General features: G+C 41.5%; 1 protein-coding gene across 2 annotated transcripts in view; it reads left to right on the forward strand.

Moving 5' to 3' along the window:
- The window catches only part of LOC147105213 (chemokine-like protein TAFA-5), a 386,891-nt gene extending 372,914 nt beyond the window's left edge, over window positions 1-13,977 (forward strand). Inside the window, exon 4 of one of the 2 annotated variants that reach the window (XM_086011347.1) lies at window positions 12,746-13,977. In XM_086011347.1, coding sequence (XP_085867473.1) covers window positions 12,746-12,754 — 9 coding nt within the window. In that variant the 3' untranslated portion in view covers window positions 12,755-13,977. Of the gene's footprint in view, window positions 1-3,942; window positions 4,450-12,745 lie in introns of those variants that run through there. The other variant, XM_086011346.1, reaches the window with a different exon arrangement.
- The last annotated feature ends 3,472 nt before the right edge of the window (window positions 13,978-17,449 follow it).

A 17,449-nucleotide genomic window follows, 5' to 3' on the forward strand; every position in this document is an offset into this window, starting at 1 on the left:
ATCTCACTAATTCAAAAGGAAGAATTTTCATCACCTCCGTAGTCTGCCGCCAAATGTCAGGCCAGAACCAGCATGGTAAAACATGCATAATTTTTTCAGTTTTGTTGATCTGTGCATCTTCGCTAATATGTGCATAAAGAAAATCTCCACAAATTTTCTGCATTCATAGAATTTCTTGGCTCTGTGTGCACAAAACTTGTATTGGCAAGGTATCTGCTGCAGATTTTCTGTGCTGGGATACGCAATAAGAGTCACTATAAAGTAATCAAACCAATTACTAATAAATGGAAATACATTGAAGTATAATCCATGTCAAGATGGCTACAATATTCCCTCACTTAAATCCTTCATCAGAAATTGAATTTTAAGATGCGAGGCATTTTCTTGCAGCTCAAAATCATGAAGAGAAAATGAGCCGTAATAACTTCCAATTGTAACAATTCAATCACAAAGCTGTTGTTGGATGAGCAGAAATTTCCTCCAACTAACTATTGGGAAGATCGATGTCTTTGGTCCCCGCCACAAACTCCGTTCCCTAACCACCGACTTCATCCCTCTCTCTGGCTGGCAACTGTCTGAGGTTGAACCAGACCTTGGTGTCGTATTCTGACCACATATCCACGGCATCACTAAGACTTTCTATTTCCACCTCCGTAACATTGCCCAACTCTGCCCCTGCCTCAGCTTATCTGTTGCCGAAACCCTCATCCATGTGTTTGTTACCTCTAGACTTAACTATTCACGCTCCTGGCTGGCCTCCCAACTTCCATCCTCCATAAACTTAAGCTCGTCCAAAACTCTGCTGCCCATATCTTAACTCGCACCAAGACCCATCACCCCCTGTGCTCGCTGACCTACATTGGCTCCCGGATAAGCAACACTTCGATTTTAAAATTCTCATCCTTGTTTTCAAATCTCTCCATGGCCTCATCCCTCCCTATCTCTGTAGCCTCCTCTAGACCTATAACCCTCTGAGAAATCTGTGCTCCTCCAATTCTGGTCTCTTGCGCATCCCTGATTATAATCGCTCCATCGTTGGTGGCCGTGCCTTCAGCTGTCGAGGCCCAAAGCTCTGGAATTCCTAAACCCTCCACCTCTCTACCTCTCTTTCCTCTTTTAAGATGCTCCTTAAAACCTACCTCTTTGACCAAGCTTTTGGTCATCTGTCCTAACATCTCCTTATGTGGCTCAAAGTCAAATTTTGTTTGAGAGCGCTCCTGTGAAGCGCCTTCGGACGTCTTACTGCGATAAAGGCACTATATAAATGCAAGTTGTTGTTGTTATTCCTCCTGCTACCACTACATGAAGTGTTCCATTGCTTCAAGGACACGTTTGTGTGAATAATTGAAGCATTTTCTATTGAGGTTAGTCTGAATAAGGAACACAACTACATTTTGCATATGATGAGCTTCAAATCAGAAACATAACTGTACTAATTTAGGATGTAGAACAAATTTGAGTTAATTAAAGGACAATTCTGACTGGTGTCCTAGTCAATCTCTCTCTCAAACAACACCAAAAAAATGATTAATTGGTGATTCACCCTCATTGCGGGACCTTACTGTGCACCAAATGGCTGCATCATGTGCATACATAGCAAATGTTACTATTTAAAGTAACTTATTGTGTATGAAGTATTTTGCGATAAGGCAATACATGAATGCAAGTCTTTTTCTTTCTCATGCCTTAGGCTGCAGTCCACACTAATCATCATCATGACATATAAAAACTTAAAGATAAGAGATAAGAAAACACTCCACTCATTACAAACTCAGGTAAGGTACAACCTGGTAGAGTTAGAATTGACAGATAAATAAATTATCTTACTTCCTACAATAGTTCTTCAGACTGATAACTGAGCAGACACTTCTATATCTACATAATAAAGTAGAATGCGAGTATGAAGTATTAAAGAATTGCCTATAACAAAATCACTTGCATAAAACTTGTTTATTTGTGAGTGCAATGAGGAAGCCTAACACTTAAGGTCATTTATGCTACTTAGTATTTCCTAGATCCATTTTCAACATCAGGGACTGCTGTACTATGAGAGAAACTTGCTCCATTTACATTATCATTATACTGCAACAGTTCTGATAACAGTGCCTGTATGCACAGAATAGCTTAGAGCATGAGTGAATGTACAGTATTTTTAATTTGTGCATTGGGAGCAATTAAGAGAGGTGAAGCCTGTCATAATTTCTTTACAGATTGAAAAGGTGAGAGCTCATGTCTTAATTTCCATAGAGACTGGAAAGACCATATGCCAATACATATTTCACAATATTTTATTGTAAAGATAGATATTACTACCAACCTTATGCTTCATGTGATAGCAGTAAAGAGATGGTCATATAACAGGATTTTTGTACTGCCCCTAATCCAGGACAGGTTTCAGTTGAATGGCACATCTTAATATTCTTTTTTGCCCTTTATTCTCTGCATCTCAGCCTAATACATGTAGCTGACCACTCAGATAGACCATACTGCACATCATCTTGATAATACACATTCACAGGTCTGTTTTATCAGGTTTCACTTTGTTAAATTTGGTTTAATACATCACATCATTTGTTGCTGTCTAATATATCCAATTATAAGAACACATAAAGTGCTCAAATGCCTACCATGGCCAAAGACAGCAGGGAATAGTTCCCTACTTCAGTGCACATGGTACAAGATATGACAAATAGCAACACCCCTCTGATCAACCTGCTAATGAAACTTTTCTAGAGGATCCATACCAATAACAGATATTTCCCCAATACTATTTTTCAAAAGTTCTGTCACAAGAGTTATAATGGGAGTCATTTCTAAAACCAGTTGAGGAGGTTAGCTTGAGACACCGTAGAGCTCGGGGCACTTGCAATAATTGGCACACATTCAGCATTCAGACCAGTCTGTGATGTCGTGTGGGGCAAGCCTTGGTCAGTTCTTTTTCTTTAGCTCCTAGGCCCATGTGTTTCTATTCACCATGCTTTGTAATAGCATTTGTGAAACAATAGTAAAAAATGTATGAAACAAAATTGATATAGAGACAAATTACAGTTGCAAAGAATCTGTTCAGAATACAGAATATATTGTTCAGACAGACATTTCATTTTCAGTCATATTAAACTTTCATATAGAATAATAAAAAGCTAAATAGAGGCAATGATTATTAATAAACACAAAGTAGATTACACAATAAGGCAATGGTGTTTGAAAGAATTAATTGTGTGTAAAAGGCTCGGGCTAATGACATCTTTCTGGGGGATTATACACTCCGTCATTAGATATTTTGTTGAAATATAATTATGAGATAAAAATGCATTTTATAAAAATTACTTCAACTGCATTCTAATGTTTAAAAAGCTAGCAGTTTAGTTTGCCACTTACATTTTTTTCACATAACAATCTGAAGCTACAGGTGGAATTTATCTCAACACAGATCTATATAATCTTATGTAACGCAATTTAATGACAAAACCATAATCTGCAAAATATTAGTTGGAGGTGTGGTGTTTACAGGATTTTTAAAAAGTGCAGCATTGCTTTTTGAAAGGAAATAAATTTGTATTACTTCACTCTGCCACTGCCTGGGTCAGGCGTCACTATCAGAGATATAGGACAGTGGCGGGAAGTAGGAAGTTGGGTCAGTCTAGCGTACACAGTGGAAAAAACAAAAACGATGGACGGAACTTTCAACTTTGGCAGGGGGTGTAAAATTGGTCGTGGTGGATCAATGGAAAGGAAAATCAGGCAGGGTGTATAACGGGCGGCCGATCCGTCACATCCCCAACCAAAGTTGAAAGTTCCACCCGATGTTTTGGCTGTTAGGCCTCCTTCTCGTAGAACCTGAGAGTTTATTAAAACAAAGAGAAAAGTGAGAAAGGTTATTTCCTCAAATTCTGGCTAAAGAAGGCCTAATGACCAAAATGTAATTATTTCTTTCCATATTAGGTGGCATAACAACAGGGTGAAGCTGGAGGCAACTGTAGCAAGAATAGATGTCTCACGAATTTGACCCTGGTGGTTGCTGGGAGCACAGGAAAACTTGGGGTACCAACAGGCAAGTCACAGATTTCCCATAGCCTAATGCGTCCTCCAACACGGCTCAACAAATGATGGTTAAGTCTGCAGTTGAACATCTTCCTGCAAGGGACAGGATTCCACAGGCAGGATAAATGGTGTGTAAATCTTCATTGACAGTATTCCATACAGATTGTGTTGGATGGACATGGAGAGTTCATCCATAGTAGTAAAAGCTCCTGTGTTCTTCACATAGAACAGGAGATTTGTTTTAGATGTTAACAATGATTTGCTTCTGTCATAATTGTATACAGGAACGATCGTTTGCTCACAATGTCCTTTGTTCTTTTTTATTATCCCGAACTCCCACTGTTACCATTAGGCAGTCACATTATCAAACTGCACATTTCAAATTCTACGGCTTTATACGTGAATATAAAGTGCTTTAAAGCAATGGAAGAGAGATTCTCCTGAATCTGCACCCAAGTGCACTGGATCGTTTGGTGCAGTGAATCACAGAAAATCGGGAGGGTTGGAGCACCCGCCTACATAAGAACAAAAACGATTTTCCTCCATTAATTTCAATTAAGGAAAATCACAGGGGTTCCTTTTCGGGTGTGCGCTCCAACCTGCCAGGTTTTCTGATATTTGCTGTAACTAAGTGATCCAGTGCCTTTGGGTGCTGACCCAGGAAAAGCTCCCTCAAGATCTCAGGGGAAAATGGTGCACATTTCCTTGAATTCAAAACTTGCTAAATTCTTACAAATATGTGACAGCTGGATACTTCAGATCATGAAAAAGAAATCGTAGCTATTCTTAACCTTAGCTTGTCATGGATTGATAGAGCACATTTATTTTTCTCACGCTAGAGGTAAGTATTTTAATACATTGGGGGTAATTTTAACTTTGGGAGATGGTGTTAAATGGGCGATATTGAATTGGTCACCTGTTATACATCACACAACATTTTCTCAATCATTGACTTCAATGGAAAGGAAATTGGGGCGGCTGTATGATGGCTGGTTAATTCGATATCACCCATTTTACACCTTTGCTGAAGTTAAAAAACACCGCCATTGTTTCATACATTGACTTTTTGTTCTCCACAACTTACACACACAAGAATCAAAACACACTAGAATTATCTGATCAGCAATTATATTTCTTGCAGGAAGAGTACTAAATCTTGTCAAACTGGTCTCACTCTTGAGAAATAGCTGCAGGTACTGGTAGTTGTTTTTACTTCAATATTTTAAAAATTATTTAAATGGCTGTCCCCTTTCTTGAAGAGCAGGACGTTTATTATAAATTATATATGTGGCTGATATCTGTGGAGTGGAAACAGTGCAAGCCCTGAGCCGGCATAGCTGCATAGATGGGAGGTGCTGAGCTGCAGAGGAACAGCAAACCTTGTATCTCTCCAGGTTTTTCCTTCCATTGATATTTTCAAAGGGCTTCCATTTTCCCCAATATCTGCTCTTAATTTTAAAGGATTATCCTTTGGAATGAAAGTGGCACCTGTAAGGCAATTCAAATCTGACAAACCAAATATAGTTGCAACATAATCCTTTTATTGTGTTTGACCAAGTCCAGACACAAGCAATGTCTTTAAGCAGTAGACATACAAAGAAATAAACACAAATACCCTGTTTTTCGTTGATCCTTTTGATCCTGACTCTCTCTACAAATTTTGAAGATCTTTATAGGTCTCCAGTCATGCACACTATCCTTGCTGATTCATTATGGCATGACAAGTGTTATTGTGAACAAGACCCCAAAGAAATGAAATAGTTCCTACAAAACACCAGATGCCCACTTGTTTACCATCTTGGCCTATTGTCCCACTTCCTATCTCAAGACTGTCTTGACTATCTTGTTTCACAATGTGATGACAAAAAGAAGTCAACAGGCACGAATCGCGCATCTTATACTTTCAGCAGAAACTAAACAGCACAGTCAGCAAAATTGTACCCTGGCACATTAAACCCTAAAGTATCCAGGGAATGAACAACTTTTTAACCATTTCATTATTTCTAGCTGCAATACAAATCCACAAGCCATTTATAAGTAAAAATAAAATAAAAACCTTAAACATATGAGATTAAACCAAATCCTAATTCTACATATACATGTATACACGACTAGGGTATCTTACACACCAGTTTCTCCTGCCCGAACATTTGTTTTGTGGAGGGCTCTTGAGAGAGGTTTTCATATTTTGTGTTATTTCTTTTAAATAATGTAGGGTTGATGACAAGTCAATACTTCAGGTTTTTGTTTTACTTGTCAACAAGCTTTCAAATTTATTTTTTATATGGGCAGCAGAGGAAGCTGTGTGTGTGTATGTGTGCGACAGTGAGAGCCCCAGGTGGGCAGAGGAAACGCTTCAAGGACACCCTCAAAGCCTCCTTGAAAAAGTGTAACAACCCCACCGACACCTGGGAATCCCTGGCCCAAGACCGCACAAAGTGGAGGAGAAGCATTCGGGAAGGCGCCAAACACCCTGGGCTGGATTTTCCTAAGCCCCTGGAGTCGGGTTGGAGGCGTGCGGGCGATAAAAATCGGAGATCCGGGGGTCCCGACCCCAACCCGCCTCCATGTCAATTTCATAGGAGTCGGGTTGCCGACAAGTGCTGGAACCCGCCTCCCAGAGGCGGGAAGGGATTAAAGGCAATTAAACAGCCTGTTAACAGGTAGCTTTTTGCCTATTCGCGATTTTTATTGCTGGTTTGTGGGCTTCCCGACAGCTCCAAACCACGAAAGGTTTTCGAGGCGGGACGTGGGTCTGAGGTCTTGGAGGGGTCGAGATGCCCAGTGTTCAGGTGAGTGAGGGGTGCAGGAGTGCAAAGGTAAGTGTTTTGCAAGTGTTTAAAGTGTTTAAATAAGTTTAACTTACTTTTACTTACCTTTACAGGAGTCCTGCATTCCGGTGTCGGGAGTCGGCTGCAAGAACCACAGAAGCTCCAATTTTTTAATAAAAATCAGCTTCTTGGTTTCTGCAGCAAAATGATTTTAAAGTTATCCTGAGAAAGGACTGAGGCTGAATTAGCAGTTTTTCAGTGTTTGACAGCTTCAAACAGCTGTTAAACACTGATATTTCATCTGCCAAAAGCTTTTGACAGATGAAATGTCAATCTATGACATCACCTGTTGCCGGGTGGCCCTTAATTGGCCTGCTGAGCCCACAGGGCGGGCTCAACAAGGTCAATCAGAGGAAAATCCAGTGGGTTGGCCACATCTCCATGGAGGCGGGACAACAAGCCCGAATGTGGGTTTCCCACCTCCAACCCGCCCCCGTAGCAAAATCCAGCCCCGAGTCTCTTCGTCGGAATAAGCGGAAGCCAAGCGCAGGCAGCGCAAGGAGCGCACGTCAACCCAAGCACCCCACCCACCCGCCCCTTTAACCACCATCTGCCCCACCTGTGACAGAGACTGTAGGTCCCGCATTGGACTCATCAGTCACCTGCGAACTCATTTTTAATGTGGAAGCAAGTCATCCTCGGTTCCGAGGGACTGCCTAAGAAGAAGACAGTGAGTACCTCTGTAATTAACTGAGAATAGTTCAAAAGGTAAAGTATCCCCAATACATTGAACCTACAAATGATTTAAGTGTTAAACAGACCTCCCCCTCCTTAATTGCATGCCCGCCACATAGTTTAATTCTGCTACCCATTCATACTGACGAGATTTCCTCTTAAACAAATGTCCCCAGCAACTCACCCCCCCCCCCCCCCCCCACCATCCCCTGGCCCTGCCATGTTGAAGGTTTCACCCAATCGCTGTGTGGAAGCAATAATCCTTCATTCAGCCCTAGAAGTTAGTGGCTGAGATCACACACTTGTAGGAGCAATTCCAAGCCCCAGTGCACCAATGCCTTTTTTGTGCCTTGTTTCATACTGTGACAATCATTTGGAGGGAGGCGGGAACACATTATTTTGTAATTAATGCTCTGAGTTGTTTGAATGCGAAGATTTTCGGGTAGATTTTAGTCTGTACCTGTACTATCTGGGCATAAAGTATCACCTGGATGGAATGCAGAAAGGAAAATCAGGTGGATAGGATCACAAGCCCATAACAGTACCTGCCCGATGTGCTTCCCAGTTAAAACAGCGTTGTCCAGCAGAAGCAGATGTGGCTACGGTGACACCATTTTAGTCACATGCAGTTATACAGGTGGACTATCCTTTATCCGAAAACCTCGGGACCAGCCGTGTTTCGGTTTTAGGAAAATTTCGGATTTCGGAAGGTGCGCGAAAACACTTCGGTTTTCAGAGGTAATTCGGTTTTCGGGAGTGCGGATAAAGGATACACTATCCCTTATCCGAAAGGGTGGGATAAATAACGACTATAAATACTGTAGTTACAGGGATAAAGGCTGGTACACTCACGCTGAGCGATTTCGGTTTTCAGAAGTGCGGAAAAATGCTACACTATCCCTTATCTGGCTAGGCCTGTAAGTCGTGCGCCACTCTGGTCATGTCGTGCGCACGACTTACGCTGACCGAAAAAACCTTCGGTTTTTAGAGGGTTTCGGTTTTCGGAAGTCCGGATAAAGGGCAGTCTACCTGTAGTAGAAAATGGCTTACACGCAATACTGGTAAGTGTACTTCACGTGTATATTTACTTAACAAACAGCTATCGCATTCAGTAACAAAGGCAGTAAAGCACTCACAATGATCAAAAAGCACACACACTCTGCTTTTCATCTTACCATTTTACCAACATAGGCACAAAACGCTGAAAGTATGCATGCACACGCAGTGAAAGTATTTGTATTGCGATCGCATGCCCAATGGCGGTGTCTATTACTGATTTTTTATTTACTTATCAGAAATGCAATTAGCCACATCTGGATTTCCAATTAACCACATGTGGCTAGTGGCTAACATATTGGAAAACACTGATTTAAAATAATTGAAGGGCTTCATTACAAATGTGTGATTTTCCCCCCCCCGCCCAGCTTTCCCGTCTAAGCTTCACCTTGTTGATACTTTACACCCAGGTGGTAAAGATGGTGAAAATACCCAGTGATATTTTTACATTTTTGTAACCTGTGCAGCACAGAATATTCCTCTCCAATATCTCTTCTACAATATTCAAATTGTATTTATAATGTCAGAATGATTGTTATACATATTTTTCCCCTTTTATTTTTCCCCCATCAATTTTCTCTCCTCCTCCTATTCCTTTCCTGAACTCATTTGACTCCTCATTCAGGTCCAGTTCCTTGGGTACAGGAAACCCCCTCAAGTATGCTGCCCAAATGCCCAATCTTCATGTGTTAAGACTGGACACTGAATATCAGGTTACTATTCTACCCCAGGGGCCCTCATAACTGAGCCGAATTCTGCCCCGATCCCCGGTCCACATGTGTACATTTCCAGCATGGATCAATAGCCCAGTGGTAAAGTACTCTTCTCTTACTCAGGCCTCAGGGTAAAGTGGACGATGGGGCCCGATGCCATCATTGAAGCCCAATTTGCATATTTAAAGAGAACCCGGGCGGCTTGGGGTGGGTGTCCTTGCCACCTGTAATTTAAGATTGTAGTCGAGAGATCGGGGCGGGAAAGGAGTGGGTAAGTGGCCTCGCTCCATTTTAACTGCCCCAGTGCGTCTGGTATCCGTCAGTTGGGGGTGTTAGAATCGACCCCATGGGCTGGATTTTGTGGGGGTCAGTGGGCGCGATCGGTGGCGAATCGAGTGGGAAAGTGTTTTCTTTCTCCAGCGGGTTGTGACCCCACTGTGAACCCGTCACCATGTGCTTTTCCCCGATGTCGAGTCTGTCAGCGCTGAGCAGACCCAAAGCAGTGGTGGGTTCACAGCGGGGGACCCAATTCAGGTAATTAGTGGCTTGTTTAGAGCCACTTAAAAATGATTTTCAGCTCACCTTTATTTGACAGCTCACCCATGGGGTCCACACTGGTCGTGGACCACGTCTGTCAAGCTGAGGCAAAAGTTTAGGGGCCATTGAATCAGCGGTTGAGTTGACAGCTGCAAATGTACCGTAAAAGCTCCCACCTTACAAAGATACCTTCCCTCAGCCACAAACTCTTCCTCACTGTATTTCCACAACAGATTCACCATGCTGCAAATTTTTACACAAGTCTCCATCCAGTCTGACCACATTACCTCTCTTACCATTGACAGATCGCTTCTGTCATCTTTACTTCACCTGCCATCTATTCCATCAGCATGGGTGCCCTTTATACGCTCTCACCTTGGTCCTCAGAATCCCACCACAATCAGCCCCAAAACCAGCAGCACCAGGCACACCAGCAACACCAACCATCTCCACAATCACCTGATGCTGCACAGGACAGAGGGCATCAGCACCCGAGCACATTGCTGCCCGGGAGGCCAGGGATGGCCTCACCATGGCCAGATTTACTTAAGTTGACGCTGTACACCCTGGCTGCCACATGATGCACCAAGTTGGCACTACTCCACACCAACACCATAAAGCATCCCTACAATGCCCAAGCCATTCCTTTCACACTCGTGACCATTACGAGGAGTACCGTTATGTCTCACCATTCACTGCAACTCATTAAGCCACTTCCAAAGATGCACACAAATCTGTCCAAGAACTCAAAGTGTTGAAAATAAAGGTTTCAATGTTTGACACCACATTAACAGAAACTTTACATGAACATTGGATAAAACACACACGTGCCTACCCTTGTGTGTTGTTAGTTGGTATGATTGCACTAGGATGAGTGTGAGGGGTGGCTAGTGAGATGGGGATGTGATAAGCTAGATAGAGAGGGATGGGTGGAGGTCCAAGGTAAGTTGGTGTGAGTAAGGATGTGCAGGAGTAGGGTAGGGAAGGCAGTGTGATGGTGATGTGATGAGAGGCACAGCAGGATGAGGTTGAGTGTGGCTTTGTACTAACGTTTCGTGATCTACTGAGATCATTCAAATGTTTGCGGCATTGCACCCAGGTCCCATTGACCACATCGCTGCTTGTGCCCTCCTCTGCAATGTGCAACCAGGCTCTGTTGATCTCCTGGGGAGGTCGCTTCCGCCCATGGGAAGGGAAGAGGCCCTCCCTGCGTGCTCTGACTCCCTCCATAAGCATATGGAGGGAGTCATGGGAGAGCCTGGGTGCAGCCCTGCACCTCTGTGCAGTGCTTGTCAATGTTTGCAGCACCTCAAAGCTGTAGAACACTGACAGCACAACTGTCAAAAAGAAGTTGTCCATGGTCATTTTAAGGAAACCGGCTGATGATGCGTCATCAGACCTGCTTCCTCTAATTGGCCGGCAAACACGGTGGGCGGGCTTAACAAGTCCCATCAAGGGAAATTCATTTCAGAGGCCGGGATGGAGACAGCAGCGGGGTTGGGACCTGCCACCGACGTCGCCCACCACGGACCCGCCGAGGGTAGTAAAATAGCGGCCTGTGTGTCTGAATGTGGTTGGTTTGCCATAAGCCTCTGAATGTCTTAACTTCCTTGCGAGCCATTTGAAAATACCAAACTTGCAACAACAAAAAAGTATTATGATGGGAAATGAAGAGAGTTGCAAACAAAATATGAACTTAGATAAGAACCTGTGCCCTGGCACCTGTTTAATGGCTGCCCTGAATTGTGATCCTTTTAAGTTACCAGAAAATTGTTTTGCTCCAATGCTGTTACTTTCCTCACTTCTAGAAGAATGTTAAAACATTAGTTACCTGCAGACTATGTTGTCCATTTATTAAGAGGCAATCACTGTTATCAGATTTAATTAATGTTGCACATAGAGAATGCGTAAATGCAATCTTAGGAGCACTCCATTTCACATTAAAGTGATTGGAAAGGGCCATCTTTACAGTTTTAATGAGCTAGTGATAAGATCTTGTTGTAAAGCACACTGAACTGGCACTTCAGGAAGTAAAGATATTAATTTGCAGCACAGGTTGAAGTATAATTGAGAGATATCTCACAATGGGAAATGGTACAGTTCAATCTTTGGAAATTGGAGACTGTCATACCCCACCCCCTACTTGAGTGACAATACATTTCCATGCAGTACTCCATCGATAATGGCCATCAAAAATTGATCAAACTGTTACTTAACTGAGATAAGTGGATCTAAGTGGCAGAGAGTGTCAACTCGAACCCATAACCTTCCAGATTAGAGGTAGGCACCATGCAGCTCCTGCTAGTTCCTACCCTACATGGGTCATTTTAAGACATTTCTAAATGACACATTAGCATGCTGGGTAAATATAATTATATCTTGAAACATTTTTGCAGATATCTTAATTTTCAAACAATTTTCACCGAAGGAGTCTCTGTTTCTGTCTTTTTGACAGCTCTGCTACCGGCTGTGAACTTCTTCACTGTATGTCGCCATAGTTAAATAGCAAAACAATTGATTTTGGTGGCTGAAATAGAGAGGATCTATTTATAATCTGAGCCACTGTGGATATGGAACTGTAATGGGGTTGCAACATGTTTCTATCAAACACCAATATTTGAACCTTTGTAAAAGTTTAATAAAAACAGATGCTGGAAAACACATGGGGAATGTATTTAATGGAAGCAGTGTTCAATTCTGATTCTCCTTATGTTTGGCAGCTGTGTGCATCTAATTCGGTGCTCAGTGCTAACTCATCTTTTTTCTGTTTTGACTGAGGCAAGAAAGGACAATGTGTTTATTCTCCCATGCTGTGGCCTGCAATTAAAATTAAGCTCTTGAGGGAAATACAAAGGGCCATTTATTGACGCTTTATTTCTCATTGGTTTACAGGTTTCCTGACACACGCATCAAAGGAGAGATCCTTACCTGGGCAGCTTATCCTGTGTGTGCCACTTACCTCAAAAAAAAATGATTTCGCTGCTGTGAGCCTCCATCTGTTGTCTGTCACTCTGTACGTTCATGCTACACGGTGGGATCAATGTTTTCTCCAGCATGGGACTAAGCCTGACATGCCCAGCTGTTAAGTACATGAGCCTAGGAGATGCAGATGCCGGAGCCCCGCAGGAGCTGAGGCCACTTCTCCCTTTATGGACCTACTGCTGTCCAATGACTATTCCTTTCTCGCGAAAGCTGTCTTGCAGATGGTCCAATTATTTCCACTTCGGGTCCCTTCATAAAGACTGAACTTTTTTCAAGTCAACCATCAAGGAAAACTTGAAATATTAATTTAGTGAACAAGAAATACATCAGCATGATGAGAATTCATCCGCCTTTTCCTCCGAGACTTCGAACTAATGACCAAAGAATGAAAGACCTGTGCAGCCGATGAAGGAAATGGTATTGTTCAACAACTCTTTGATAATTATAATCGCTTGGAGTTATCAATAAAAGGTCTGCAACACCTCTGGAGGAAAAGAAAATGCTTTTCAAATGACGGAGATGCAATTACACTGGTGTAGCTAATATTTCATTCTTTATGGAGATGTTGAAGCTGGAATTTGGAATGGCTTAATTACCCTAAAGAACTTAATAGCACTTGAACGTAAATCAATGATGACGGAATTGCACTGGCAAAGAAGGACCTCTCGTGTTCTGAGGCATGTGCTCATGCATTTTTGTAACATCCTGCGGGTTTCTTGCTCTAACTTGTCCTATCATACTACTGCAGAGCGTTAGGCAAACTCTTGTCCGTTTGTTCAGGCCTGTGATCTATTAGACACATTGCAGAATCCAGTAACTTGAGCGTACTTCAAACATGGCATTTTCAATTTTGAATGTGTCATTCAAAACAAGTCATCATTCAGTGTGTTTAGAGAAAGAATCCTAATTTGTAAACCTCTAACAGATTTTGTATGTTGTATCTTTGTAGGAAACCTATTTAACTGTGTACGTGCTCATCATGTAAGGCCTGCAATGCCATGATGGAAAGCTGTGATGTGAATAAAGTACATCTCATGCTGCCAAATAAAGCTGTTACTTTACTGAAGAAACACCGAGCAGAGGAATTATTGCCTCTTTGTCAAATGAAAGCAGCCAAAGAATGAAATCTTGCCATAAAAATGAACTTCCATTAGTCTTTCTCTGATTCTGCTTATTCAAGTGAAAAATAAAAGTTTTGGTATTGGGAAGATAAGAAAGATTTTCCAACTCATGCCCATAAGTGCATCATTTCATGAAAATAAGCAATTCTTTAATGTAATCTTTACATTTTATGGAAATTACCTACACTCTAATCACCAACATACTCGATGGCTCAGTGCTTCGTGCATGAATATATCATATTCATAATTTGTTCCGACTTTATGTATACAGAGACTTAACAGTCACCTTTTTTGACAAATGTATTGAAGAGGTAGAATTTTCAATTCTCATCCTCATTTTTTCTGTTTAGATCCACTATTATAAACAATTATAAATAAAACATCCTACCACTGAATTCCCAACAAAGACTTTCCTGTTAAATATAAATGGAGAAAATAACCAGACTGCTTTGTGAAACTCAATGTAAAAGCTACAGTTTTGCTGGAACAAGTTATTTTAAAAGGTGTTTTCAGGTATCTATAGTAAACTTTTTTTTTTCATTTTCTTCTATCATGTACTGTACAGGACAGAATCATTCCTGTGATGCTGAGATGGGTGGGGTTGGATGTAGAGGTGGGGTGAATGTTACCTGTGGAGAACAGTAAACCAAGGTCAAACAATGTGAGGATGGATGAATATTCTATAGTTTTGTTTGATTGCTTTTGCGCAGTGTTTACAATTAACCTTTCCTTTCCCGCAGGAGATTAATTGAGTAGGGTAGAGTTCATTGCAAGACCGAGTGTACATGGTCTGCAGAAAGAACAGGCTTGATCAAACCAATGACCCTCTCTCATTCCATGTTCTTATACTACTCAAGCTAGGGAAGGTATACACATGCTGCTGCATACATGTATTAAATCATTTGTATAAATTTTGTCAAGGGACACTGCATGCATATAAAATCATAGGCCCCGATAGTAATCTGAAGGTGGCTTCTGAGCTGGTGGGGGGGGGGGGGATAGAATTGCGTGAGGGAAACCCGGGAGTCAACTAAGCAGGTTGGAATCTGCGATCTCAACTCGATTGTACCAATTAGTTTTGACTTCTGGCTTTTGCATCTCCAAACTGCTCAATGGGCATGATGTGCACCCGCATGATGCAATCTCAGCTATATTTAAAGGGACAGTACACAAATGGAAATTGGAGGTGTTCGGTATGGATGGTGGGCATAGAGCAAGGGCAGCACCCAGATTTAATGATGCCTCATTGGATTTACTGCTGGTTGCAGTCAGGAGGAGGAGGGACATACTTTTCCCCAGCAATGGGAGAAAGAAGCCTGGGGCTCTCACCAAGAAGGCATGGTTGGAGGTAGCTGAGGAGGTGAGCAGCAGGAGCGTTGGGTCATGGATGCAATGTGGGAAGCAGTTTAATGACCTAACCAGGTCAGGAAAAATGAGTACATTTGCTGATTCAACTACATCTTGTGGTTTAAACCCCTCCCCCTTTCATTCTTTCTTGCTGAACATTCGCCACCACATCACTCCTCACACCTACTAAAGTTTCAGCAGCACCCAGTCTTCACTTTCTATGCACTTCATCACCTTCCCATTTATTAATCCACCGTTGACACTCAGCTCAACCCTTATACAATATGATGCATCTATCAGATAGTCGCCCTCACCAAATGCATGGCATCAATCGGGTGAATACCTGACCTTCACTCACTCACAGGTCTGTTTTTTTGTCTCTTGTAGGAGAAGAGAGCACAAAACACAAGGGAAAGGAACAAGACTGGAGGTGGCCACCACAAATAGTCCAGCTCCCTGATGCAGAGGAGGATGACCTGACAATAAGTGGTACATCTGCATCCCTCTCAGTTAAGGATGGAGAGACAGGGAGCTCATAAATAGCTGGTGATGAAGGGATAATTACTAGTCCTAGCCCTTTTCAGGCTACCCCAGATCAGGCATATTCCCCAGACGTTCACCTTCAACTAAAGTTAGAGATAGCCGAATTCTATAAGATGCTTAATTAGGTCTAAAGGTCCAGGCTATCTCTCTCTAAAGGAAAGGAACAACGTAAAGATGTTACCGTCCTCCAGATAGCACTTTTAATAAGTTTAACTAGACTGTAACTGTACTGGCCTCGCTAGACGTGCTCCTATCTAGTTATCCAGCAAGTTAAACACTTATTCAAAATAATTCCTCGTGAAGCCATTTGCTGTTTTGAAGCTTTACTTGAACAAATTTGTGAAACTGTAAACAAAGACAAAGTATGTTTTGTACATAAACTGAGTACAATACATTCGATATTACATAAGATATAAACATATTTACAACAGTAGAATAGACTAATTGTATAACTAACTAACATTTGGACTAACTTCTGTAACTATCAAATATTAACCTTTTATAAACATAGTGTTATCAAAATACTACTCTTGACAATGTTGCTATTATGCTGACAAACAAAGATACTCACAGATGTTGTGCTTGGCCTAACATAGAAGATCAGATTACATTGGATTATGAATCCCTCATGGAATTCTCCATTACTCAAGCCAGGTTCTTCCTGGAATTCTACTTCCTGGGTCACACAGGAAGAAAGGTAGAAAGGTCAAATGACCTCTCACACAGGAAGAAAGGTAGAAAGGTCAAATGACCTCTGCGGCACACAAACACTGCTAACACATAACCACCACCAGAGGGTGCTATCTGCATATAAAATGGTCCATCAGTCCAGAACAGTAACCTTCCGGATATTATGAGTGTCCAGAATATTCCCCCAGAATTCTGCAACTCCTTACAAAAGAGTGTACAGAAATTGAGTGTGCGAGTTTAATACAGAAATACTATTTGAGATAATTCTAAAAATATATAGATTTATTTAAGAGCCAACATACAGTTAACAGCTGTTGAGTCAATCGCAACTTTACCAGTTCAAAATACAAATAGCTTACATTTATTATTCTCAGAGATCCTTATTCTCAAATCTTAACTTTGTACATTTTTACATTTCTATTATTCTTAATCTAGAATATCCACCAAAATCAAATGAGTACCTTTTTGATCCCCGAGACTCAAAGAATTAAAAACTTAGAGCGTGCCTCTGAAGTTGAGAATCACTTGCCCTTTCCAGCGGCTTCTGACTTTCCATCTGAAAAGCTCTATTTTAAAACTTTTTTTTAGTGGTTTATCCTTTGAAGTTTTCTGCTGATGTAAGCTAATTATCTCTAGTCATCTTCTGTTGAATTCTTTTCTATTCTTACTGTCAATTTAGCTGTTGACTCTCAGAATCCTGTCTGCTGTATAGGTGTTTCCAAACTTATCATAAAAACCAATATGAAAGTAGTATTTATTTGATGTCATTCTTATCGAAGGACTTCCATTCAATTCTAAAATCACCTAGCTGGTTATAATCAGACGTCGTGACTCCTATGTGTTCCATTTTCAATACAAAAACCATGTGATTGCTTGGTGCATCTATTGAAGTCATATCTACAAGGTCTTCTAT

This window comes from Somniosus microcephalus, chromosome 18, assembly GCF_052327205.1.
Source record: "Somniosus microcephalus isolate GS21.2 chromosome 18, FLI_Smic_1.0, whole genome shotgun sequence".
In the NCBI taxonomy this organism is placed as follows: Eukaryota; Metazoa; Chordata; class Chondrichthyes; order Squaliformes; family Somniosidae; genus Somniosus; species Somniosus microcephalus.